Source organism: Euprymna scolopes, chromosome 21 (assembly GCF_053919585.1).
Source record: "Euprymna scolopes isolate OS-2025 chromosome 21, ASM5391958v1, whole genome shotgun sequence".
Taxonomy (NCBI): Eukaryota; Metazoa; Mollusca; class Cephalopoda; order Sepiida; family Sepiolidae; genus Euprymna; species Euprymna scolopes.
This window is the reverse complement of record NC_136502.1, coordinates 106,992,069-107,019,621: the sequence shown is the minus strand read 5'-3', so window position 1 is coordinate 107,019,621 and position 27,553 is coordinate 106,992,069. Positions and strand designations below refer to the sequence as shown.

The 27,553-nt window shown below is 33.2% G+C and overlaps 1 protein-coding gene across 10 annotated transcripts in view; it reads left to right on the top strand.

The window, feature by feature from the left end:
- LOC145242661 (protocadherin gamma-C4-like) overlaps positions 1 to 27,553 on the top strand; it is a 567,292-nt gene that overhangs the window by 449,350 nt on the left and 90,389 nt on the right. For 2 of the 10 annotated variants that reach the window (XR_013862790.1, XM_080105788.1), the window contains one exon: positions 20,824 to 20,947. The exons of 6 other annotated variants lie outside the window; for them this stretch is intronic. Coding sequence is in view for 1 of the 4 variants with exons in the window: in XM_080105788.1 (XP_079961914.1) it covers positions 20,824 to 20,947 (124 nt within the window). In the remaining 3 variants the exon portion in view is untranslated. Of the gene's footprint in view, positions 1 to 20,823; positions 20,948 to 27,553 lie in introns of those variants that run through there. 2 more of the 10 variants (XR_013862792.1, XR_013862789.1) reach the window with 1 other exon arrangement.

Here is a 27,553-nt window from a genome sequence, read left to right as displayed (position 1 = left end):
TCTGAATCTCTCCAAAACTAACTACATCACGTGTTCTCTTACGTCACCTAATTACGTGTCTCATACCAATCTAATCCACCTAGTTATTTGTTTATTCAAAACCCCAAAATAATGTTTACATATATTTTCTATTTTCACATTCTTTTTGCGATTCACACGTCAATCATTTCTTTCGCAATTTAATTGTTTATTCTTCTAATCATAATAACTGATCCAGCGACCACCCGTCGCTCAAATCAATTAACAAGAATACAATAACAATAATGTTTTGACCCTTGACCCCGCTTGCCACAGTTAACAGATACTACGCTATGATCGCAGCCTTTTTCTTCTTTTTTTCGCTTTCTCATCCTGAATCAAGATTCTAGTCTTACTCAAGAACTCTCTGCGATTCCTCGTTAACTCTATACTCTAGACTGTTAACTGTCTAACTGTTGGCTGCGGACTGTCTCGAAAACGCATGTGCGTCCCTATTTTTGATATTGGGGATGGAGTGTGTGTGGGTGACCTCCGACCAGATGCACCTGCAAGCCAACGCCATTCCGCACTAATAGCACTATTCATGTCTTGGACTCACTCCATAACACCCATAAATGATAAAATAGAAGTGAAGTAAAGAGATTTATATTATGCCATAAGAATATCTTAACATATGTCATAGTTTATGACTTTCCAAGTGAAATCAAAGTAAAATAAATAGGGATAGTTGTTGTGACCCAACGGGTTGCTGATATGTGATATGTATGACGTTATGTAGATATATGTATGCATCTAAAAAAAAAAACCTCCTGGATGTAACCGAAAACTGTATTCATTGTGATATTCCAATTTGCTGAGTATAAAGTTATCCGGTACTTATGCACTAGTGCGAAGGTACAACCTTTTTGGTTTTCGATTGGAACATTTGGAGAGTGAATAGCAGGGGCAGATAAAGGCAATTAAAAAATCTCACAACAATAAATGCATGTTTCTTTTTGTTTTGTTTTTTTAAATAGATTTAAGAAAATTATAATACAGTTTTTTTTTTTAACACAAATTGGAGATTTATTTATTTTTTTTGTAATAAAACCAAAATTCTGAAATTTTTTAATGCATTTTTTTCCCCCTGAGAAAGTTTTTGTTACACATTTATTGAATCAAAATAAATATAAAAAACTTATAAATAAACACAAAGTAGAGTTTTCTGCCCCTGCAATGCCCTCTCCAAAAGTCCCAACTGAAAACCAAAAAAGTTGTACTTTCGCACTAGCGCACAAGTGCCAGTTATCTTTTAGTTACTGCTTTACCCATCCCCTTTTTCGATGTGCAGTGGTAGTACCTACTAGACGGTGGCATAGCAAACTGAGTGGGAGAGGCGGGATTTTAAGGCAGTAAAAAAAGAAAAAATTAAAATAATAAAAAGCTAACAAAATATCTGACATTTTATACCAATGTCACTTATATATATATACTAGCAGGGGTGCCCGGCGTTGCTCGGGTGTTTGGAGGTGTATGCTGTGCAAAAAAAGCAAAAAAAACAAAAAAAAATGGTTAATTTTTTAAAACTTTGACCCCTATTATGACCCCTTAAAATTTATAGTTTCGGGCTCAAATCACTTTATTAAGTTAGATCCAGGTTCAAGGAACCTATATTTAAAATTTCAAGTGTCTAGACCCAAAATTGTCGGAGGAGTTTGGTAGAGTTCTTAAAGGTCAAATCGTTGAAATTTGACCCCTTAACAGCCAAATTTCTGGCTGACACCCTCACATCGATTTTCCCAAATCTCAGTACCCGGTATTTCAAATTTCGAGTCTATAGACTAAAAATAGACAGAGTTATTGCGTAGGGAAATGTACACAGACAGACAGACACACAGACACACAGACAGACAGACAGATACGTTCACTTTTATATATATATATATATATATGCTTGTAAGACAGTTATGGAAAGCGTTTGGAGGGTGTAAGACAAAACAAAGGATATGCAACTAAATATTTGTAAATGTGTTAAATACTTTTCCATATGGGTGATTTGATTTTCCTTCAATAAATATTTGTAAACTAAGTATCGCTTTTTATTCTTAGATAGATAATATGTGTTCAAAAATTGAGTGCAAATTTCATTCAAATTTTTTGAGAAATATGAAAAAAAAAACAATGTATCAAATACTTTGCTACCCACTGTATATTGTGTTTATATTATATATATATATTGTGTCTATAGCATATATATATATATATATATATATATATATATATATATATATATATACTAGCATGGGTACCCGGCGTTGCCTGGGTTAACATGAAGCTCCATTTGGAGCACACCTGCTATACTAATCATTTTCATCATGGGCAACGTGGATACCCTCACAACAATTCCCAAAATAAAAGAACGGATAAAGACATCGCCCCAAAAAAGAAGTATGTGATACCCTCTCCACCAGATATTTCGGCAGAGGGGATACAAAGAGAAGAAACTATTCTCGGGATATTGAGCACTGGAAAGAAAACTCCTCCCCCCCCCAAAAAAAAATAAATAATTAAAAATAAATCATTACAACTTTTGTTTCAATAAAAATAGCAGTGAATGCCCGTGCGACCGCAATATATATATATATATACTTAATTTACTCGCATAAAATTAATATACGAAAGTATAACTTTATGCGTAAACTTTAAGTATTTACTTCAAAAGTGCTCAATACGTAGGTAGAGCTAGTTAGTAAGTTATAAAATATATATGGCAATTAAGCTGCACTGAATATGCCGCGTTTCGCCCACTCTAGGACTCTTCAAGCTTATGATAAACAAAAAAGAGTCCTAGTGTGGATGAAACGCGGAATATTCAGTGTAGTTTAATCGCCATATATATTTTATAAATTACTATATATAATATATATATATATATATTATATATAGCCAAGTAGGACGAACCCCTAAAAACAAATGAAAGCTTTCCAAAAATTAATTTCAAAAACAATTAAATGAAAATTTTTGTCATTGTAATGCCCCCCCCTCTCCAATGTAATTTGCCATATTTTGGGGTTCGTTTTGTTTATGAAATTGTTAGGTGGAAGTACAGAGTGGTCTCATTAAAATTAAATTCATCGTTATTTTATGTTTTAAATGTAATTCCCGCCCCCCACCACCACCAAAAAGAAAATTAATTTGTCATGTTTTGTCCCTCCCCTCGACCGCCATACTTGAAAAAATGCTAGAGATGACATGTCTCGTTGAACGCTTGGTGGCCAAAATGTGGGTGCTCATTTTACGTTAAATTAATATGGAAAAGTGATTCCCCACTCTAAAATGTTAATTTTCTTTCTTTTCAAAATTTCTTTCATATTATTTATAAAGGCGATTTAAACGTATTAGGCCCCAAAAAAGTAGATCTTTATTTTTTAGGTGGGTCACATCGTAAAAAACATTACCGATTTCTGTATAGCTGTTTATAGAATAATACAAACAAACAAATGAAATCTTTTCTTCAGTTTTTCGTAAGTGTTTTTTTTTTTTAATATTTAAAAAAAAACAATAAAAGCCAAACATTTTTCTATCTACTCGGAATTAATTTTTCAAGCTAGGAATTTATTGAGATTGCGAAATTCTTTTATTAGGTAATAGTTTTTATTTTTTGTTTATGTTCCGAAGGGGCAAATAACTCTAAAATAAAGATGTTTAAAAAATCGATGTTGGAATAATAATTCCAAATAAATTTAATTAAATATGTCATCAATATAATTATTGTTTAAAATTTATTAAATAATGATTTTAAATAGAACACTTATAATAATTGTTTCGTTAGAAATATTAACTAAAATACAGCTATTTAATAAAATCGATTTTTCTTAATGTAATATGCAAATGAGATGATCTCTTTATTGTATTTAGTTTGCAAGAATCATAATATATATAGAAATAAATGAGAGAGTAAAGTAAGGAACTTTTTGTATATACAGGGTGACCCAAAAAAACAAAAGCTAAATGAAGGTCACCTAGAACATATGCTGTAGAACGGAGCAAAAAAAGACCAAAGACCCTAGTGTTTTGATGGGATGCTTTGAATATAATAAACTAGTTATGACCAAAGTTTCATTTGATTCAAACAAAACACTAAGAAACGGGGCCTAATTAGAATTAGGGCCCGTTTTTTTGGGTCACCCTGTATTTATCAAATTGTGAACAAGCAAAAAACAATCAAACAAACAGACAGGAATACGAATTTATATATATATATATATATATATATATATATATATATATATATATATATATATATAGATATTATATTGTGTTTATATTATATATTATATATGTTTTTGCGATACGTTTTGAATGAATTCAATTATTTACGAAAGTGCATTTTTACCTAAATGCGAGTTGGGAATAATTTTCCCTTTAACCAATTTGATACCCCCACATGGGGAGCGGTATATATATTATTTTTAAAATATAATTATCCACTGACACTTTTTTTGTCGTCTACGACTCATTCAGGATGAGTCGTAGACGACGAAACACGTGTCAGTGGATAATTATATTTTAAAAATAATATATATATATATATATATATATATATATATATATATATATATATATATATATATATATATATTTACTCATGTTCACCCCTTACAAAGCATATCGCCACTCGGACGTAAGGGGCTACTATTTGGGGGCCACATCTAGGAAAGATTAACAAGATATTTGTTTATGTTGCATTTAAACATCTACATATCAGTACGGCCAGGGAAGGAGGCAGCAGGAAGGAAATTCCAAAGTCTATCTGTTCGAGGGAAGAAACTATTAGAATAGAAACTATTAGAATAGAAATCCTTCTTGCATTTAGCGACAACAACAGTAAAGGGGTGAGATCTTATTGCTAAGCGGGTTTGTCGGGGATATGTACGTCGAGGGGGTACAAGTGAAACGAGTTCATCAGAACACATTCCATTAAAATATTTGTAAAGCAGGCACAGTGATGCAACATTGCGACGATGAGACAGGGGCTGGTTGATAAAGTGGGACCGATTAGATTGACAACTTTTTTTAAAATTTATCTAAGAAAGAGAAGCTAGTGGTAGATCCGCCAGCCCAGATGTGGAAACAATACTTTATGCATGGGCGAATGGTGGCCTTGTAAAGGTACAGGATGCTCTCAGACGTGAGTAGTCTTCTAGCTCGATAGAGGGAACCCACCTTATTTGCAGCAGCCTTTGAAATGTCCTCTATGTATTTGTTCCAGTTCATATTGCCTACAAATGTTAGGCCGAGGAGTTTGAAGGTAGAATTCTCAGGTAGGGTGCTATTTATCATGGATATAGGGGGTTGGAGAGGAGTCTTGTAATTGTTAATGAACAGCTTAGTCTTGCTAGCATTAAATGTTACAATCCATTTGCAGCCCCATTCCACTACAGTCTGGAGGCCATTTTCTAACGATTCTGCCATTGTCTTAGATTTATGTACATCTGTTCTTCCCTCATGCATATTACAGGGCATTGTATCATCAGCAAATATACCCATCTCAGACACAATATTATCAGGGAGGTCGTTTATGAATATCAGGAATAATAATGGTCCAGTGATCGACCCTTGAGGCACTCCTGTATTAATATTATACTGCTTGGATGTACATCCGCCAATGACAACCTGTATGCTTCTATTGTCTAAATTTATATTATATATATATGTGTGTGTGTGTGTGTGTGTGTGTGTGTGTGTGTGTGTGTGTGTGTGTTGTGCCTATATGATATATATATTATATTGTGTTATATATATTATATTGTGTTATATTAAATACATTATTATTACATTGTGTTATATTTTATATATTATATCGTGTTATATTATATACATTATTATTATGTTGAGTTATAGTATACATTATTATTATAGTGTGCTATAATAAATACTAGCTGGCAGCCTGGCGTTGCCTAATCATATAATACGCTTAAACATGATATCCAAATTGCATATGTATTATTATAGAATCAATCCTCTATTGAATATTATATATTACGAGGAATAATTTCCCCGGTGGACTAATTCACAAAAAAAAAATAAAAAAAAAATAATGATAATGTCGTTCATCAAATTTCGTCTGTGTTTGTTTACAATATCACGTCAGCTGATATTTGGGCTTGACAATGCATGCCCTGGAAAAGTCACTTCTGAATAATGTTATTTTTAAAATAGGCAAACAAAGAAATGATTTGCGGCGATTTTAAATGGCACCTCTTTTTTTTTATTGTAAACTGAACTCATTAATAAGAAAAAAATAAAATAAAATGGTAAGGTACACCTGGGCTTTAACAGAGGATCATTCGATCTGTAGTCGAATTCTCTACCACTCAGCTATATCTCCAGATTCTAATAAATCTATTTTTTAAGAAGAAATGATTTGTTGAAATGTTAATATCTCTCTTTGCCGGTGTAACATAAAATATTCCCTTGTAAAAATTCTTCTTTTTTTTATCTTTAAAAGCGATTTTTAAGATCGGATTATTTCGATTTTCTATACTTATTCGATGAATTTCTGTACAAAACATATCTAAGAACACTGCTAGACATATAAATTAGCTTTGCGTGAAATTTGCAAAAGGTAGGCCCAGCCGTTTCAGAACCTATATGGAGGGAACTCACACGTGCACACATAAAGCGACTTTTATATAACAATAAAGATATGTATAATTATATTGTATTATATTATTATATGTATAATTATATTGGGTTATATTATTATATGTATGAATATATTGGGTCATATTATTATATGTATGAATATATTTGGTCATACTATTATACGTATGAATATATTGGGTTATATTATTATATGTATGAATATATTGGGTCATACTATTATACGTATGAATATATTGGGTTATATTATTATATGTATGAATATATTGGGTTATATTATTATATGTATGAATATATTGGGTCATGCTATTATACGTATGAATATATTGGGTTATATTATTATACGTATGAATATATTGGGTCATACTATTATACGTATGAATATATTGGGTTATATTATTATATGTATGAATATATTGGGTCATGCTATTATACGTATGAATATATTGGGTTATATTATTATGTGTATGAATATATTGAGTTATATTATTATATGTATGAATATATTGGGTTATATTATTATATGTATGAATATATTGTGTTATATTATTATATGTATAATTATATTGGGTTATATTATTATATGTATGATTATATTGTGTTATATTATATATATATGATTATATTGTGTCATATTATTATATGCATGAATATATTGTGTTATATTATTATATATATGATTATATTGTGGTGTATTATTATATGTATTATTATAGTGGGTTATATTATGATATGTATGAATATATTGTTATATTATTATATGTATGATTATATTGTGTTATATTATTATATATATGATTATATTGTGTTATATTATTATATGTATGAATATATTGGGTTATATTATTATATATATGATTATATTGTGGTATATTATTATATGTATGATTATATTGTGTTATATTATTATATATATGATTATATTAAGTAATATTATTATATGTATGAATATATTGGGTTATATTAATATATGTATGAATATATTGGGTTATATTATTATATGTATGAATATTCTGTGTTATATTATTATATGTATAATTATATTGTGTTATATTATTATATGTATGATTATATTGTGTTATATTATTATACGTATGATTATATTGTGTTATATTATTATCGTGTGATAAAATGTTTATTCATCTCAAGCCGATAACAACAATTTTTAGTTACTCACAATATTCGAGGATATTAAACGAATTATTCTGTTTCTTATAAAATGGCAAGATATGCGTTCATCCCACATTTTAATGATTACGTCTTTAGTGAGCTGAAAACGATTTTGATGCGAATATGAAATTAGACCAGTAAAAATTTCTGTCACATAAAAAAAAAAATTGACTTTAAGTGATGATTAACAAATGTTATCAAATTTTCTTGCAAAATCCAATTGAGAACTCAGAACTTCAATATTTAAAATTAAATTAAATCTATAAAATTCCAAAATGGGAGCTCTTCTGCTTTTGAGTCAAATAAGTTAGATTTTGGTATTAATAGAGAGAATGGGATAAAAACATGTTTTTGATGATAAACAGGATTTCTAAAACGTGTGATTGTGTATGAAGGAAAGAGCATTTCTGCAATGATATGCAGTTCAATCAATCTATTAGAGATTGTGTGTATTTGATTGTATGAGTACTGATATTGTGTTTAACATCAATATGAAATATTGCTCATCTGTACAGAAAAGAAATCTCTGAAATATGCTAATCTTATTTTAAAAATTATAAATAACGAGATACAATATAGATTTATGAGGGTCATATTTAACAAAGAAGTAATGAACCTTCTACTGGACATAGGATTGGAAAGTGTTTGGGACCTGTGAACTGTCATGCAAGATCAAGAGAACTGGAAAAGTCGTGTAGATTCGGTGGTAAAGCGTCCTAAAAGACGACGACGATGACGACGATGATGATGCAGTAGTAGTAGTAGTAGTAGTAGTAGTAGTAATGAACTGCTTAAAAAAATATTAATCTATTTTTTAATATTTTGAAAATGTTTTGTTCACTTCGGTAACATAAACCGGCGCTTCTACACTATTAGGACGAAATTTTGTAGTCGATAAATGCAGTTTTCAGATTAAAAAAAAAACAGTGGTTTCTACTACCTTTCTTTGTCAATTCTAATAAATTACAATGGTAGCTTCCAAATTATGCGGTCGAAATTACGTGAATATTATTGAATTATTAAAAAAAAAAATCTTTAGTCGTGTTAGCAGGTGAAAAATTGCGGTCATCTTGTTTTAATCGAAACGGAAAATGACCTCCCTTTTGTAACTCTTTTGTGCCTTGCGATCTTTTTCATCAAATTCTATTTTTTTATTTTCTTTAATAAATAATTTTCTACCGTATCGATTTTCATAATTTTTTTGGATATAATCATCTTAAAAATACGAGGAATACGTAGATACCATTGCTTGCATGTGAAATTCAATATTACGATTTCCGAAATTTCGTCCCAATAGTGTAGAAGCGTCCATAAACCTTAATGAAGACAAACTGAATAAGGAAATGAGCTGTCATCATCATCATCATCATCATCATCATCATCATCATCATCATCATCATCATCATCATCAATATAGTAAGGTACCTCTACGCTTTGCTATTGTTGTTCGAAGAGCGAATGAGAGAAGTCATGACTATCATTTTGCAAGAGTTTTTTTGTGAAATCAGTTGATGTGATTCCTGGTCCACCTGAAATACTAGTGGCGAATGAAATATCGAATTTAAAATAAAAGTCCATGCATTATCCGTTCTTCTCATATAATATTTCGGTGTAGCCAGTAGATAATCCTTATTTGTGTATCGTTTTATTTAAATCAAATATTTGGAAAAAAAACAAAACAAAAAACAACTTATTATTCCTAGCGATGATTTTAGGTGTTTGCTGAACTTTAGACTTGAGGTAGTTTGATTTTGTATTTCTGTGATGTAGAATTGTCTCTCTTAAAAATGTTATGTGCGTTTTCCCGTGTTTTCTCTGAAATATCCAGGAAATTCACTTTATTATTTATTATAGTTCGAGAGAATTTTTATTCTAAACCTTGTTTTCGGGCATCTTTTGGTCAGTTGCTTTCACTTTGAGTGATTGGTTGGTTGGTTGTTTTGTTTTGCAGCGTATCAAACCATTTTGAGTCGTTTAATGCCGACTCGAATGGCACTAACCCTATGCAAGTTTAACCGGCTTCCACCAAAGGAGGAAGTTTCATGGGAGTATGGAATTCACAAGCGGTCTCCAGTCGCATGTATATCCCCATAAGGGGAGATGATGATGTTAGGTTTTTGTCACTCTTGCAGGGAGGTGTTGACATCCTCCTACATACTGCGCCTGGAATTGCCACATTGGTCACCCATCTGGTACTGACCAGACTCAACATTGCTTACCTTCTGTGATCTAACGAGAACCGGTGTGTCAACGTGATTATGCCGTATATTTGAAGGGGTAGCATATGTTCGTTTATCATGGTGCCCTTCTTCCAAACTAACAAAAACATGTTAATATATATTAATAACGGCAAACTACAACAATTGCATACATTTTCCTGTTCATGCCATATCATGTACGATCCGTGTTTGTTTGTGCAATCTCGTAACAAGAATACGTTTTATTTTTTGGTAATTTTTCACCATTCATTGGATATATTGTTAAATTATCATGGTCTAAAACCAATATTAAAATCTTGAATAACTAAAAGAAAATTTATATATTTATATATGTACGTTTTTGAATTTTTGAAATCAGGATTAATTATTCGTATTATTTGGATGGTGTGGACTTTTAAAGAATGGAAATCACTCTAGAAAAAGCATAAAACCACTTGACTTTCTTGTGCATGATCGCTCAGGTAACAGGGTACTCGCCTCACATGCAAGAGATTTGGGATATATATATATCTATATCTATATATATATCTATATATATATATATATATATTACATATATTTGCATATATACATGTACATATATACATGTACAGATATACATGTACATATATACATGTACACATATATTTGCATATATACATGTACATATATACATGTATACAGTAGTGTCAAAAAGAAAAGTCCACACTTGTCATTTTTTTCAAACACCGCGGATTTAAGCTAAATTGAATGCAACTGTTTAAACAACCTGTGTCTCATTTGTTTCACCTTTTATTCCTCTATGACGGTACATGTTTGACTTTTTATTGAAGTATCTTAGTGTTCACGTCAATTTAAAAAAATTAACTTAAAACCGATAAGGCAAAAAGAAACTCCGCACAATTGAAAATTGTTATTTAAATGTACATTTAGAACATTAATGCAACACAAATACAACATGAACAAAATGAATTAGTTAATATTCAGTAGCATAGTCCTTCTGCAATTTGACAGCCTGCAAATTTTGTGGCATTCTCTTGAATTAGTCTGCGGCAATACTCCTGTGAAAGGGCATCCCACATCTCTTTAATTTTTGTCCAAAGTTCTTCCAGATTTGAAATTTTATCATTGCGCATTTGTTGCTTGATGTAATGCCATGCGTTTTCGATAGGATTGTGGTCTGGAGATTGTGCAAGCCAATTTAAACACAGAGTATCATGCTCTTCAAGGAACTCCTTGACATTGTCAGCTGTGTGAATGGGAGCATTATTCTGGATGAAGATGGGATTATCATCCAAACTCCGGCCAAAGTAGAGTAGAAAATGCCCAGTCAACATATTTATGTACTTGATCGAATTAATTCGACCTTGCAAGCAAACGGCCCACACCAAAACTGAACCTCCATCGCCTTGCAGTGTTGAAACTGTGCACCTAGGATTAAATTCTTCATCTTTTTTTTGACAAATATACTGCCTACCATCACTGCCTAGCCATTGAACCTTCTTTCGTCATTAAAAATCACTTCTGACAAATATGAAGAATCATGATCTCCATTGCATCTAACAAAGTCCAGACGGTGCTTTCTGTTTTAACAGAAATCATTGGTTAGCGTCTTGCAACACAGCCTTACAAACTGCTTCAATCTATTCTTAACTGTTGTAGGAGAGCACTTTTTAACAAGATTATACTGTTGTTGGATTTTGGGAGCCATTTCAAATCTGTTTCTGAGGCTACGGATCTAACATTGTCTTCCCTGTACGAAGTAACTCTAGGACGACCAGATTTAGGAGCATCACAAACACTGCCGGTGTTTTGGTACTTTTGCACAGTCATTCGTACCGTTTTCCCATCCTATTTCAATCTGCAGCTGATTTCTTGATTGGATAAACGAGAAAGGGGGAGATTAATGCGCTCTTTACGATTACTAACAGAAAGTCGAGGCATATGGACTACAATGTTACGTTTTATAACCTGGAACAACAATCATTACGATTAGAGATGCTTTGATGCCTAAAAGGTAGATATTTTAAGCTGGTTCTAAACTCATTTCTAGATACAGAGTTTCTTTTTTCCTTCTCGATTTGAAGTTAATTTTAAAAATTGACGTGAATACTAGGATACTTAAATTAAAAGTCAAATATGAATAGATAAAATTATAGAGGAATAAAAGGCAGATCAAATAAGGTATAGGTTGTTTACAGTTGCATTCAATTTAGCTTAAATTTTCGGTTTGCAGAATTTCTTTTGGCGCCACTATTATATATATATATATATATATATATATATATATATATATATATATATATATTTAATTATTTTTTTACTATAATAATTAAATACCTACAGACACTAGTGTTTCATCCTTTCGGGATTCTTCAGTGCAGGGTGTCACGATTACTACCAGTCGAACGATTCGAACCCCGCGACATGAGACATCTCTGTCTCGATTAGCGGAGGCCGTATATATATAAGATTCACATTGTCATGAATTACGGGTTATGAAAGTGATCAATCATTAGTGTTATCTCCCATGGACGTTTCATGCTTGTGACTTTATGGCAGGTTAAGCTAAGTTTCATCAATATCTATTTTTGATGTATCACCATATTCTAATGCAGTGCTTAGGGCAGCTGTCATGAGCTCACTGTTTGCCATTCAAACTTGAGCCAGTGTCCTTTTTACTGGATCAAAATCGGGTTTTGTCAAAAATCCAAATCAAATTCAGACTAATTAGAATGGCTCAACTCCATAAAATATGATCATCTGTTAACGTTTTTTTTTTAGGTTGTTTTAATTTCATTTTTTTGTTGTTTGTTTTTATCGGTTTTTGTTTTTATTTATAAACTCAAAATCGAATCAGACTTTTATAGGGAAAATAAGAAATAAATAAAGTTATTCCCCCCCCCCTGCAGAGTCAAAAGACTCTTTGCATCAAAATCGGCTGTCATTGAGTTCAATTTTCATTCGTATCAACCGTCATAAGAATCTTGATTCAGCGCTGAGTTGGACATTATAGCTGATTCACCCATTCTTGTTCTATCTAGTGATGACGTCATGATAAAGAAATACCCTTGATATCCCTTGTGAAGCATCAAGTATTCAGCTAAATACCAGGTTGAGAACTGGCGTGGTCTATCCTTCTCTCGGGGGTAGATTGGACTCTCTTAAGCCGTAGTAGGCACCCCATCTAGTGATGACGTCATGATAAAAAATACCCTTGATATCGCTAGTGAATTATTAAGCGTTCAGCGACAGACAAGATTTGAATTATACTACAAACTCATGTCGTGAGTTCAATCCCGGCTGCGGCCGCATGTTATGTTTTATTGTTGTTCCTTCACTTTGACTGTTCTTAAGTATTTCTATTGTGAAGCGATTTATTGAAATCTATGATATAAATCTCATCTGTATGTATGTATGTATGTATGTATGTATGTATGTACGTATGTATGTATGTGTGTATGTATGTATGTATCTATGTATCTATGTATGTATGTTTTATGTCAGGTCATGTTATATGCTACTGGTACAATGTAACCCAGTACTACCTGCCTCACTGTCGGGTCACCGGCGACTAAACTGGTTCCCTCACCAGACTTGTTTGGTGATGAGGATGGCTAGTCTCCCTGAAGGATTAAAAACAAGACCTTCCAAAGGGCAAATGAACCCTTTTTCGGGGTCAATGGCCAACTAACACCGTGTGTATTTGTGTGTATGTATGTGTGTGTTGGGGTGGATAGGGCTCCTGTATGCCATGTCTAGGAGAAGCAAATTTCTGATTTAAAAAACCATAAAGCGGGAGACCAGTACCCGAATTAAGCTGGTCTGCGGTTTAACTTGTTGCTGGCTATCTTGCTCTTGCTTGTTGCTGGATCTCAACATTTTGAACCAAGAGAGAGACTTAGCTGTCGTACAAAGCTAAGACTCTGTAACATCATCTGTGTACAGATACTTCGTCAAGCATTTGTCTATTAAAATGGTCCTATGGCGATGGAGGTCATTTTTGGGCTCATGGACTTTAAGTGATTGAGGGAGTGGCACTCGTCTGACAAGACGTTGCAATCATCATGTTGTTTAGAGAGTGGGATTGTCTCAGCGCAAAGTCTTTCCTCACTATAAAAAGCTTCAAGCACAGGCATTACTTGATATGCAATGGAATACACATGTTGTAATCAGTGTGTATCTCGATAACAAAAAGTTTGGCTTTCGGCTAAAATGACAAATGGACATTCAATGAGGACTGATGCAAAGATGGGTGTCAATGGCAATAAGGCTCTGGAACTTCCAGAGTCTGGTCTGGTAGGTGTCCGGGGCACCACAGCTTTGACCCAGTCATCAGTGAATGTGCAAAATTATAGAAAGTTCATAGAAGTGACCGTCTGGCACATGCTGCTAGTTGCGCTCATGTTTTCGTCATTTGACCCAGACATATATTAAGTAATGGCAATACTCGAGAACGAGTTGCTGCCATCACGTATGTCTACCTAAAACTTCCGAAAGAGACGGCGGATTTTCACGGGAACGATACCTTTTTGAAGCTTGACCCTTTGGACGACAAATATTGAAAAAGTGGCCCAAAAAATTAATTCCTCCACCCTTAACTGGCCACTTTTTCTACAAGGAGGGCTTGCTTTTTTCACCGATATTTTCGAAAGTCACACCATTTTTTCGATTGACTAGCCTTAATTTAAACCTTCACCACTTCCGGTTTGGCGATGGACGCCACGGCAAAAACGTCACGTTTATTTTTTTCACATTCTTTTCATCCTTTGCAGTACGGGTTCAAGCCTGCTTGTGTACTACCACTTATTTTTTTATTTGCTCTACACACACCTCCAAACACCCGGGCAACACCGAGCAGCAAGGCTAGTAAAATATAAGAATAGGACATTATTGAAAAATATAGAATAAAAATTGACAAAATTATACAGAAAAAAAATAACACAATTAGTCTTTAAAATTTGTAATAACAAAATTTTAAAAAATAAATGTTTTTATTTTATTTGACATTTTATAAGAAATATATGTTTATGAAATTATAAAAATAAAATTGTTTTCTTTTAATTTTAAAAATAGAAGTTTTTTACTTAAATTTATGTAATAAATATATGTTTATGAAATTATAAAAATTAAAAAAGAAAGACCTGAAAACCGTAATTAAAAAGGGATGCATGCAAAGTGTAGGCGTGAGAGAAAAAGGCGATGGAACCTTGTCACCGCTTCCGGTAGCACTACAACGGAAATTAGGAAGTATGTTAGCTGACTATAAACGCCAAATTCAGTTTCGTTGGTAGAACTGTTTAGCCTTCGAAGAATTTAATATCTTCAACTATTTATGGATCCATTCGCATTGTAGGCGTTTATTTCGTCTGCAAACGATAGATACAATTCGATCAATAGATGGGACCCTGATCGATTGTTTCTATTCCCCGTCTGAATTAGCCCAAGTTGGATTACAACTAAGAGATGACTTGTGGTTGAACCGTAATTCACAGTCAAGCTTCATCTATATATGCATTTCAAGGACAAAAATAACGCCCATACACAATGCCACGCTGCCAAATATGCAAATACGCACGTATTCACACACTGGACATTTGGAATTGTAACTACGATTCACTCAAGTTCTTAACCTAAACACGTGTTAAACATTTACTAGCATGAAAATAACATTTATATTTTTATTTCTTATATAAAAATGCTGTTCTTATAAACTTTTATATTTTTCATTTGTCATTCATAAAACACTGCTTATGTTTTAGGCAACACTATTATTAGTATTATTTCAATATTTCATTTTATTTCACATGTCTGTTTATATATATATAAAAGCTGAACGGAGTATATTATATATATATATATATATATATATATATATATATAAACTACTTCATTTACTCCATAAATTAATATATGAAAGTATAAATTTATACGTAAACTTTAAGTATTTACTTCACCAGTGCTCAATATGTAAGTAGAGCTTATATATATATATATATATAGTCATCCACATACAGTAGTGTTTCGCTGTTTCACAGCTCATCAGTGCGGCTAGACAGGCAACTGCCTCAAGCAAGGATCGAAACCTGACCATCCCAATGACAGTCAAGGCTTCTCACCATTACGCTACATGGTTGCTGCTGTGTGGGTAATGAATTTAACAATGCTTAGTTTTGACATCGTCCAAATGGCTCTGCTCGATTTGTTTACACAAAGAGCTTCGCTTTATACGCTAATGGCAGTTTGTATATCACTTCCTGAAATGCTTAACCCAAGATTGGGAGCATTATAGTCATCCACATACAGTACTGTCTCGCTGTTTCACAGCTCATCAGTGTGGCTAGATAGGCAACCGCCTCAAGCCAGGATCGAATATATATATATATATATATATATATATATATATATATATATATATATAAACACTTTGTTTGTGGCAGCCATGTTAAAAGCATATCTTATTTTTCTTTTATTATTATTGGAATTTTTCCCCTTTTCCTTGTACATATTTGTGAATTATTCCACGGATTTCGGCCTTTTGGATTATTTTGGACCATCTTCTAATTACGCGATTTGGATTTTACTTGTGCAAATGGAAATTCAATTAACTTTCTTAGACTTAGATTTTTGGATTTTACCTTCATTGGATACCTTACCTTTCACCTGACTATCCATTCACGTGAAATCACCTTTTTCTTTGCCATATTCCCTCTGCTTCACTTTTTGTTATCAAGTAAGATCTCTGACTTACTTGCAGTTTCATCAAATACTTTTGTATGCAAAATCTGATCCCACATTTTGCTAATTCCTATCCTCTGATGAGAAGGAAAGTATTTCTTCGAAACTCCACGGATTAAGGACTATCCACTTATTAAGTGGTTCTTTTTCAGATTAAATATGTTTTTAACTCTTTTTCAAAGTGTTTTTTAACATGTTTTATTAACTATTTGCTCTTATATATATATATATATATATATATTTTGTGTACAGAAAGTTGTTAGTTGAGACAGGTCATTGGTACCGTCGGTTTCAAGCCCGATAATAAGGCCCGTTTAAGGTATCCTTATCGAGCTCTCTTCAGCCAATATTCGTCTTTCTGTACACAAAATATAAGTACGCTCTTAAAATTTGGATTTTCCTTTTAATTGAGCACTCTGCTGGAATTCTTTTTCCAAAAAAACTAATCATATATATATATATATATATATATATATATATATATATATATATATATAGATAGATAGATAGATTCGAACCAAGCCACGAACCCATCTTTCAATACATTTGCTGAGCCTCTACCTCAGGGCCAGCAATTGGCACGGGAATGAAACGAATTAAGAACTATAAAATGCTGAATTCAGGCAAATACAATGGCAATCTAGAGTGTTCGCTTGAACCATTATACTTGTAAAATGTATTTGCTTTTATTGAATTATTATTATTATTATTATTATTAGTGGGTGCACTGACATATTGTTTCATTTGGTGTGTGATTGCAAAGACACTTAGAATTGCACATATAGTGCAGCATAGTCTTATTCACTAACTTTTGGTTTTACCATTCAAAATGTTCCATAACGTATGACAGTAATAAAAAAACGCGAAAGTGCAATTCATCACAATACAGTAATCGAATTGTTCAAGAAATAGTCGCATTGTAAGAGCCTCGATTATTAGATAAGGTTAAATATACCTTCAACTGTATATTATCAGATTGTACTACAAGACACAGGAACAAATCCTGATAGTATAAGTTGAGGTAAACATTTCACAGTTCAGTGTTACTCAACACCTTCACGTTGACATCAAAAGCATCGGGAGCTGATGAATTATACTTAGGGTTAATGGCAGGCAACTCAGGCAAGAAAAAGCATTCGATGGGTTGTACACTTGCAAATGGATTCAATGTGAAGAATTCAGGAATTTCCACTATTGTCTAACAAAATGGATAATTTTATCCAAAAATATTTGAGAGGATATCGGTCAAAGGTTGAAACGATAGACAAAGGAAATATTATACATTCTAATAGAAAAAATGTTTTTATGAATAAAATCGTCACAGAGAGTGAGGCTTCTCACCATTTCTTCACCACCTGACATCCGACATAATCATGCACTCCACCACATGCGCCTTTCACACACGTCAAAACACAGAGTAATAATTTATAATCAAAAGCTGATTTGTCCGTATGAAATAAAAGCAATAATTATTTTTTGTAGATCAACTGTATTGTGATGTTTTACTTCGCTGTCAGTGTGTGTAAGTATTTGCACCAGCAGTAAAAGTAGATGTTAGCATTTATATAGACTGGACAAATGCATTTTGAACAGCCGTTCACAGCGAATGCATAACATTATGGCATTACAAAACCTCAGACTCTTCCTGTTTTTATATTTTGGAATTTTGACATCAGAAGATAAGTCAGATTACTTGGACTATTATTCTAATCTTAATTGTTTCACAACGTTTCGGCCGATGTAACTTCTGACTTTCTTTAGGTGCATCTGTCCAAACTTGAGAATCTGTGTCAAACTTGGTAACCTATAAAGAACTTTGAACAAAACCACCATTTAATCCAATGGACAAATTGTTCTTGTTTTATTAGCCATTACTAGGTAATTTGTATTCTTAGTTATTATCGACCCTAGCACAACGGATAAAGGCCTTGGTTAGCAGTCTTGTAAGTCTTTTGGAAGTTGAAGGTTCAATTCTTATTACAGACGATAACAACCACAATATTGTTAATAGAATGAGAACAAATAAAGTTAATAAAGGTTAATGAAATGAGAAGAACTAAAACAAATAAAGAACGCTGTTCAAAATTTCATATAGGTTTTAAATTAAATAAGGATCTTCAAGTTTGAAAAGATGCACCTGAAGGAGGTCGGGGGTTTTGAAAACAATGACCAAGATGAGAATACCCATATTATTTGTATTCTTCGGATTACTGTTCTCATCTTGAGTGCGATTTTCGAATAAATCTAATATATAAATGGCTATATGTCTTCCTTCCTGTCAGTCTGTCTGTCTGCCTCCATATTTTCAAACTCTATCTCGTCTGAAACTAAAAGTCCCAGAGCAACGCTAGAGGCCTCAAATGATAGGATTTTTTAAGAACCGTTCTTTTATGGGTCTTTAGCCGGTTAAAATAGTTTTTAAGGAGTCAAAAATCGGTCCAAATTGTAAAAAAAAAAAAAAGTTAAACATTTTGTACATTCATCTTAGTGTATTTTTATTTTTTTATTTTTAATCAGTTTATATGCATGTCACGTTGGTAACGTCACAAGTTTTGAATGCTACAGTTTCGGTTTCGGTTCTAGCTGATGGCACTTAAATACATTTTTTTTAACGTTTGAAATCACAACTCTATAATACAAAATCTGGACAAATATATATATACTATATATACGAAATCTGGACAAATTAAAATAATAAATAGCACTCAAGATGAGAACAGCAGTCCGAAGCTATCCAAATAATACGAATAATCAATCCTCATTTCAAAACTTCAGAAAAATAAGATGAGAATAGCAGTCCAAACAATCCAAAATAATTTTTAAAAAAATGTTCCTCTAAAAAGGAAAATGTTGAAAAATATATCAAAGTTTAGAAAAACATTTAAAAAAAAAACATTTTTTTTTAATTCAATTAAAAAAAACAAAAACAATATAAATGGAAGATAGAGGCGAATGATTTTTTCCAAGGTTAGACTTTCTTTCTCACAAAAATGTCTACAATGTAAATATTCACCATTACCAGCCATCTTTGCAAACTCATACTTCCTGTCTAATACAAAAGCTCTCGTCTTTATGGCTCTTTCTCTCTCTCTCTCTCTCTCTCTCTCTCTCTCTCTCTCTCTCTCTCTCTCTCTCTTCAGGGCTGCCTAGTCAGTTTGCATAAGATGAAATATAAAACAAAGCTTCGAAACCACACCATCTCTTTGCATAAAAGTTGCTCAGTCAACGAATCCATTGCTCCTTTCACTCATATAATAATTGTAACGTTGTCATGTTTACAAATCACAAAAGAAAGGAAAAAAAAGCCTTTATATATGGTATTTCCAACAACACATTTTTCTAAATATTTTAAACGGTTTATTTCTCCTTCTTTTGCCGCGTTTGACTTTTCATCTCGGCTACAATGTCACCCACATGTCTCAAGCACCTCCTTTTCCGAACACCACACGTCGAACCGTTCCTTCTCCGAACACGTGTGTCCTTTTATCTCTGCTGTGACGTCACTTTGCACAACCGGCTTGGTCATTTGCATATCTTTAGGCTGCAGATTATCTTTTGAACAAATGAGCATACATTTGGAGTATTTCGAATCACCTAATTTGGATAGCAGATTGCCCACACGTGCTCTTGTTCCTATTTACAATGCCTCCCCACGAGACAGAGTTAGACAGCAGGGCCGTTTTTTTTAATGTGGAGAAAAGGAACAAAAATAAAAATTGTCTCAGTCGTGAAGGATTTCTCCTCCACTGACAGAGAACAAGAAATTGAAGTACAGCATCTAGAGAACAGATACTACACTTTGATCTTGACCCGAAGGCCGTGCACTTGTTTATCTCTTACAACAACAACAACAACAACAACAACAACAACAACAAAAGAACATGTTATGTTTTCTGTTGTTGTCTCTGAGAATGCTTACTAAAAGAGAAATGAAAGAACTGAAGCTGTAGCACCGTGCATTTCCAATACCTCTGCTAACAAAAACATCTTTTAAAGCGTATTGAATGTCGGCCATTGTATTTGTGCAGCTCCTGTATTTATATGATGTTCCATTGCGATAAGCAGTAAGCATTTGTGTTCTGTCGTATCACAGGAAATTGGAGGTCTATCTCGTGGCAAAGAAAGTGAACACAAACAGTTCATGATCCCAGACTGTCACAGTGAGAGGGAAGATGGCTGGAATGGGGGAGTCCTAGGACACTCAAGAGAGGGACCAGGTGAGTTATAGATCTTTAATTCATACCACTTGCTTGTAAAGATGGCTGGTCATCTCTACTATTATATAGAAGTCACTTTGTATGTGTGTGTGTATGTGTGTGTGTGCGAGTTTCTTGCTTATAGGTTCCGAAACGTCTGGGCCTGTCTTTTGCAAATTTCACACAAAGCTAATTTACATGTCTGGCAGTGTTCTTAGATATGTTTTGTACAGAAATTCATTCGATGAGTATCGAAAATAAAAAAAATCCGAATTTTAAAATAGATTTCTCTCTTATATATAAACTAGCGAGGGGTACCCGGCGTTGCTCGGGTGTTTGGAGGTGTGGGGGAGGGGGGTTAAAAAAAATAAATATGAGGATCGAACCCGAACCGTTGAGGCAAAGTTGTAAATTAAAGTGTGAAAAACAAATGTGCGACGTTAACCATTGACCCACCGCGAGATGCTAACGGAAACACGTTTGAATTTATTTAATTACTTGGATTCGGCAGGTGCCCGTTTTAATGAGTTAATGAGGTCAAGTTCGACTGCGGGATAGTATTTCATTTACTGCGGGAACGCTTCCCAAGATGTTATAGGAAAAAGACTAACCCACATGCGGCGAGCAACAAATGTTGAATATTTATCTTCCCGAAATCGAGCGAATTAAATAGACAGGCGAGCTTTGTTGTTCACTGTGAGATATTACGATTTATATGTGATATAAAAAAGTTTTAAAAAGTTGTTAGGCAAGCGACCGCTTCTCTGAAAAAAGCCTTTTATAGACATACAGAAAAAGCGAACACACATACATAAATACATACATTTTCGCTTTTATATTTATAGATAAGAGTAATTTTCACAGAGGAACATTTTACGTTACACCGGTCAAGGGAGATAATAAAATTTTAAAATAGTTATTCTGGGGATATAGCTTAGTGGTAGAGCACCCAACTATAGATCGACTGATCCCTGTTCAAGTCTGGGTGAACCTGACCATTTTATTTTTATTTTTTCTTATTAATGAGTTCAATTTATGATAAAAGAAGAGGCACCATTTAAAATCGCCGCAAATCATTTCTTTATTTGCATATTTTAAAACTAAATATTAATTAGTTCATTTTCCAAGGAATTCATTGTCAAACCTAAATACCAGCTGACGTGATATTGTAAACAAATACAGACAGAATTTGATGAATGACATTATCGTTATTATTGGCTCACAAGGAGCTTTCACACAGTTCATCAAAGATTTCATAGAAAACAGCCTGTAGTGTTCCCTGGAAGCTGAGTGATAACAAGTCTCCCCAAATTTCCAGGGCTATCCACCTCTTTCGATAGCATTTACAAATAAATTTGCATTATCGCAACAACTGCTTGCCATTGATTTCTCATTGGCAGCAGTCATTGGTATTCACTGGAATTTGAGTGACAATAAACCTCCCCACCCAATGGTTCCAGTTCTCCTTGTACTTATACAGCGGAGGTCTGGTCAGTGCTCACTCCTCAGTCTTTCCTTCCTCCTTAACTCTACTTGGCTATTCGGTTTCACTCTTTTTTTTGGGGGGGGGGGCAGTGATGTAGTAATCGGAGGATGGGGGTGGGGTTAAAGAACTTATAGGTATGCATCTTCAGTGTTCTTTGTTCCATGTAGCGCTTCATGTTTTGTCTCTGCAGCAGTCTGTCTGGCCCGCGCTTGTGATTCATGTGTGCTAGTCTCTACATTCAAGGATTTTCCTTAATATTTCAGCTGTTTTCATTATTGTTGTTCGTTGTTTTTTTTCAGTCATTCCTCTGGTTCCAATTTCTCCCATTCTTTTTTCAAAGTTTTTCGGGATTGTTCCCAGTGCTCCTACTATTATAGGTATTATTTTGATTTTCTTCATCTTCCATATTCCTTTCAGCTCTCTGGCTAGCTCTGTGTATTTGCTCCGTTACTTCTTTTCTTTGATATTCACCCTGTGGTCAGCTGGAACAGCAAATTCTACGATTTAACAGGACTTTTCTTTCTTGTTAATTATTACAACATCCGATCTTCTTGCTGGGGTGGGTTTATCAGTTTGTATGTCCATGTCCCATAGGATTTTGTGATTCTCGTTTTCAAGTACTGTTACCGGCTTACGTTTGTATCACTTGTCTGTGCGTTTGAGATGCAGTTGTTTGCATATAAAATAAACAGCAGGTACATTGATATCACAGTGGCGCGTTCGATATGAATGTTTCTGTTTAAAGCACAACTGAAACATGATACTTGACTTTTGCATTTTAAACTTTAATTCAAGCCATTATATATAAAAAAAGAATTTTATAAAATCAACAGTAAGTTCTCTACAGTGCAATGTAGACTACAATGTAGCATGGACTACATCACTGCGGGGTCCGCAACTAGAGCAGGCAATCAATCGATTATATTGAAAAATGAGTGATTTCCCTGATTTGGATGACAATAAAAATATTGGAATATGAAACTTTCATTGATTATCATTCAATCCTGGATAACGTCAGGTCTCCCTGCTAGTATATAATATATAGCTACTATTATATAAAATAATTTTATGTGTATGAGTTTGTTCCCTATAGACTTGAAAAGGGCTGGACCGATTTTTTTTTTTTTTAATTTCATCCAAATATACTTGATGTGTTTGGGAGTGTTCTAATTTGTATTGGAGTATATTCGATAAGTATCCAAAATCGATAATCGAAAAAAATGTGATTAAAGAAAGAAATCCTGATTTTGACCAAAGTTAACACTTTTATACAACCTAACATCACAATTGCATTTGAGAAGGTTTATCACTGCACAAGACCAACCTATAAAATAAACTGCAGATTCTTTTATAAGACAGGAGTGAATATTTCTTTTTAGAGCACAACTGAACCATGATACTTGACTGTTGTACGTTTAATTTTACTTTAAATGATTATGTAGAAAATATTTTCATAAAACTAACAGTTGGTTCTTCGATAAGACAGAGGCACGTTCAAAATGAATGTTTCTTTTGAAAGCACAATTAAATCATGATACTGAACTTTTGAGATTACAACTTATGTGAACCCATTATTTAAAAATCTATATAATTATAAAACTCAGATCAGCTTGCTTGAGCGTTTAAACCGCCCATCCAGTTTGTGACTTCCGGTTTCCAAAAATTCGTCTGCTTACCTATTTCATGGCTGCTCTGTCAAGTCCGATATTAAAAGCCATTGCTGCTATTCAAAGCATACACAAGCTCAACAATATTTTTTTATTTTAACTTTTTGTAACGCGTTTTCCTTACAACAAAATGTAATTTAACCCTGTTGTGTTAAAAAAAATAATTTAAATATAAATATACAATACATAACTATAATCACATTTATAACCATATTTACTGCTTTTAGTAGTGCTCTTGTGGATTTCGACGATTTATTTTTCAGGCCTTACTTAAAAAAATATTTTCTTCTCAAGGAGGGATGATAGAAACTTGGTTTTAGTAGTGCTTTTAGTAGGGTCTCTTTAATTTTAATTAGTCTTTGTAGTAGTGCTCTGGAGGCTTCCTGGGTTTTATATTTTTCACTCATCATTTAAAAAATGTTTTCTCAAGACAGTAAAAAATAATATAATCTCAAAATCACTTTTTATTTTGAACATTTTTCATCTTACCCTTTAAGGGTCAATAGGTAGACTTAGTAATATTCTAAAATCAACACTAGATTGTCTACAGTGCAGTGTAGACTACAATGTATTGTAAACTAAGTTACTACAGGGAGACATGTGAAGCTTACTCCTGGTACACTGCAGTAGGGGGAGGGGATCCCTTACTAGAGCAGACAATCAATCAATTTGATTAAAAAATTGGCGCTTTCACAGATTTCGATGACAATAAAAGTATGGGAGGATAGAAAATTTATTGATCCTTATTAAATCAACGTCTGATCTCCTTGCTTATATATATATAAGGCGAATAAACTCTTTTTCTGGGTCAACGGCCAACTAGCACTGTGTATATTTGTGTGTGTGTATATGTGTATTGGGGTAGAGAGGGCTCCCGTAAGCCGTGGTGAAGGCAACCTTTCTAGGAGAAGCAAATCTCTGATTTAAAAAACCATAAAGCGGAAGACCAGTACCCGCATTAAGCTGGTCTGCAGTTTAATTTGTTGCTGGCTATCTTGCTCTTGTTTGTTGCTGGATCTCAACATTTTGAACCGAGAGAGAGACTTAGCAGTCGTACAAAGCTAAGACTCTTTAACATCATATTTGTATAGATACTCCCTCAGACATTTGGGCTCATGGATTTTAAATGTCTGAGGGAGTGGCACTCGTCTGACAAGACGTTGCAATCATCATATATGTATATATATATATATATATATATATGCAAGCACTAAGGCCCGGCAACTTCCTTGACTATATTAGAAAGTAAAACGGGAGGCAGACGTCAGTAAAACAAAGGAAATAATACTGTATAATGAGAAAAAGAAAAAGTCCATAGTAGCTATCTTCAATTAATTCCAGGCAACGCCAGACTTCCCTGCTAGTTTTTCTATAATACTTGAATTAAAGCTTAAAACGCAAAAGTCACATATCATGGCTCAATTGCGCTTTAAGCAGAAACATTCCGTTTGAACCCGTCCTTATCATATAAAAGAACCTACTGTTGATTTTATATGCCAGGCACATTTGTTTGTGCGATGATAAATCTTTTCAAATGCGCTTGCGATGTTAGCCTGTATAAACGTGGTAACTTTGGTCAAAATCGGATTTTACATCTTTAATGTGTTTTTTTTAATTATTGATTATTGATTTTTGATCATTATTAAAGGCATTCTGCTACAAAACCTATCTAAGAACACTCCCAGATACATGAGGTACTTTTGTGTTGAATTTTTAAAAAAAAATCGGCCCAACCGTTTTGGAGTCCATAGAGAATGAAATCACAGACACAGACAGGACAAAGTTCTTTTTATATAATAGACAGATAGATAGATGAGAGAGAAACGTATTGATTGATTGATTCTCTACTTTGAAACATTAACTGTTTTTAATTTAATTGAAGATGTCTTTTACTCCACAAAAATTCTTCTCTTTATATATTTTCAAATTTATACTCACTTTGGTTGGCCAAAATGACCTTTATTTTTTTTTTTATTTATCAATCTCTCCTGAGAACCAGCCCAGTGTAAGAATGAGCACAATAAACTCATTTATTTATGAAAATCAGATTTTCATAGGTATAGATGTCCCAAACATACATCTATAATTTTCTCCATTTCTCCTAAACACTAACCCAGTCTAATACTCATTGTGCGTGATATGAACTTGGATATCAAATCACATAATTGTGCGTCTAAGAAGAACGCTTGAAGCTATGCTCATCAATCAATAGCTAACGATACGCATTTAGTCATCTCGCGTCATTTTTCATTTTCCAATTTTTATGTCCACTGATAAATAATGAATGATCAATTTTATAGATTTTTATCTTCATTACGTTTTTCGTTTTTGATCGAAAGAATAATTATAAAACCATTAAGAATGCATTTCCAGTTCATATGAGAAATTATTAGATATTTTATGAGAATTATGTTCAAATTTGTCGAATGCTTTATCGGAGCTGAAAATGGATGCTTTTTTTCGCTAGGGGTAAAATGCCCAAATTTGCTGACTAAGCAGTCAGGTTTTTAATCTCAGTGTGAAAACACTTGCCATGCCTAGCCACATAGAAGGGCCGTGATATAGCAAAACAGCTATCTGCGAATGACTACATTTTCTTTTCTCTCAAGAAGTGGGCTTGTCAGCGTAAGACATGGTTCTTTGCAGAAAATATTTTGGTTGGGTTTGGTTGTTTTGTTTTACGGCATATCCTTTTTTTTTGGGGGGGGGCGATTCAATTTTGAAAAAAAGTGTTTATCTTTCAATTTCTTTATATCTTCAAATATTTATTCATAGTGTTTGGTTTGATTGTTTTGTTTTACAGTATATCAACCCTTTCCAGGCATTTAATGCCAAATCCTGTAATTTTGAAAAAAAAAAAGAAAAAAAATTTTTTACTTCCAGTTCTTTATATGGTCAAATATTTATTCGTAGTCTTTGATTTGATTATTTTGCAAAAAGAAAATTGCTGTTTTTGTTTTTAACTTTAAAGAACATCATTGAGTTTTGCAAAGGCAAAGAAAAAAAAATAGCAATATCAATGTTTGGGACATTTTAGGTCAAGAAGCCAATATCTTCAGACAGCCTGATCTGGTAGCACCAGAAGCCCTAACAGGTATTACCATTTTAGGGCAAAGTGGATCTGGGAGCAATGGTAACTAAAGAGAAACGCCATACTTTTCACAGCCTCCAAATGGGGCCTTACCACTGGATGTCTTTTACGGTCATCTCCAGGACCACATAAAAGAACTGAGAACCCTTCGCAGTCAGTAATGCGCATATAAAAATACAAATTTATCTTGCATAATAGTACAGGCTTTCCAAAAAGTAACTGAATGATTTTGAACTTAAATAGATTCTTTATCTTTGATGCTATCTTTCTCTCATTTCAACACAATCTGACTAAGATATTGAGAATAGTTTGTAAAGAATGCAAAATTTAAACAATCTTTATTCATGAAAAATAATGTCTTTTAAGTGTTGCCCATTTCAGTT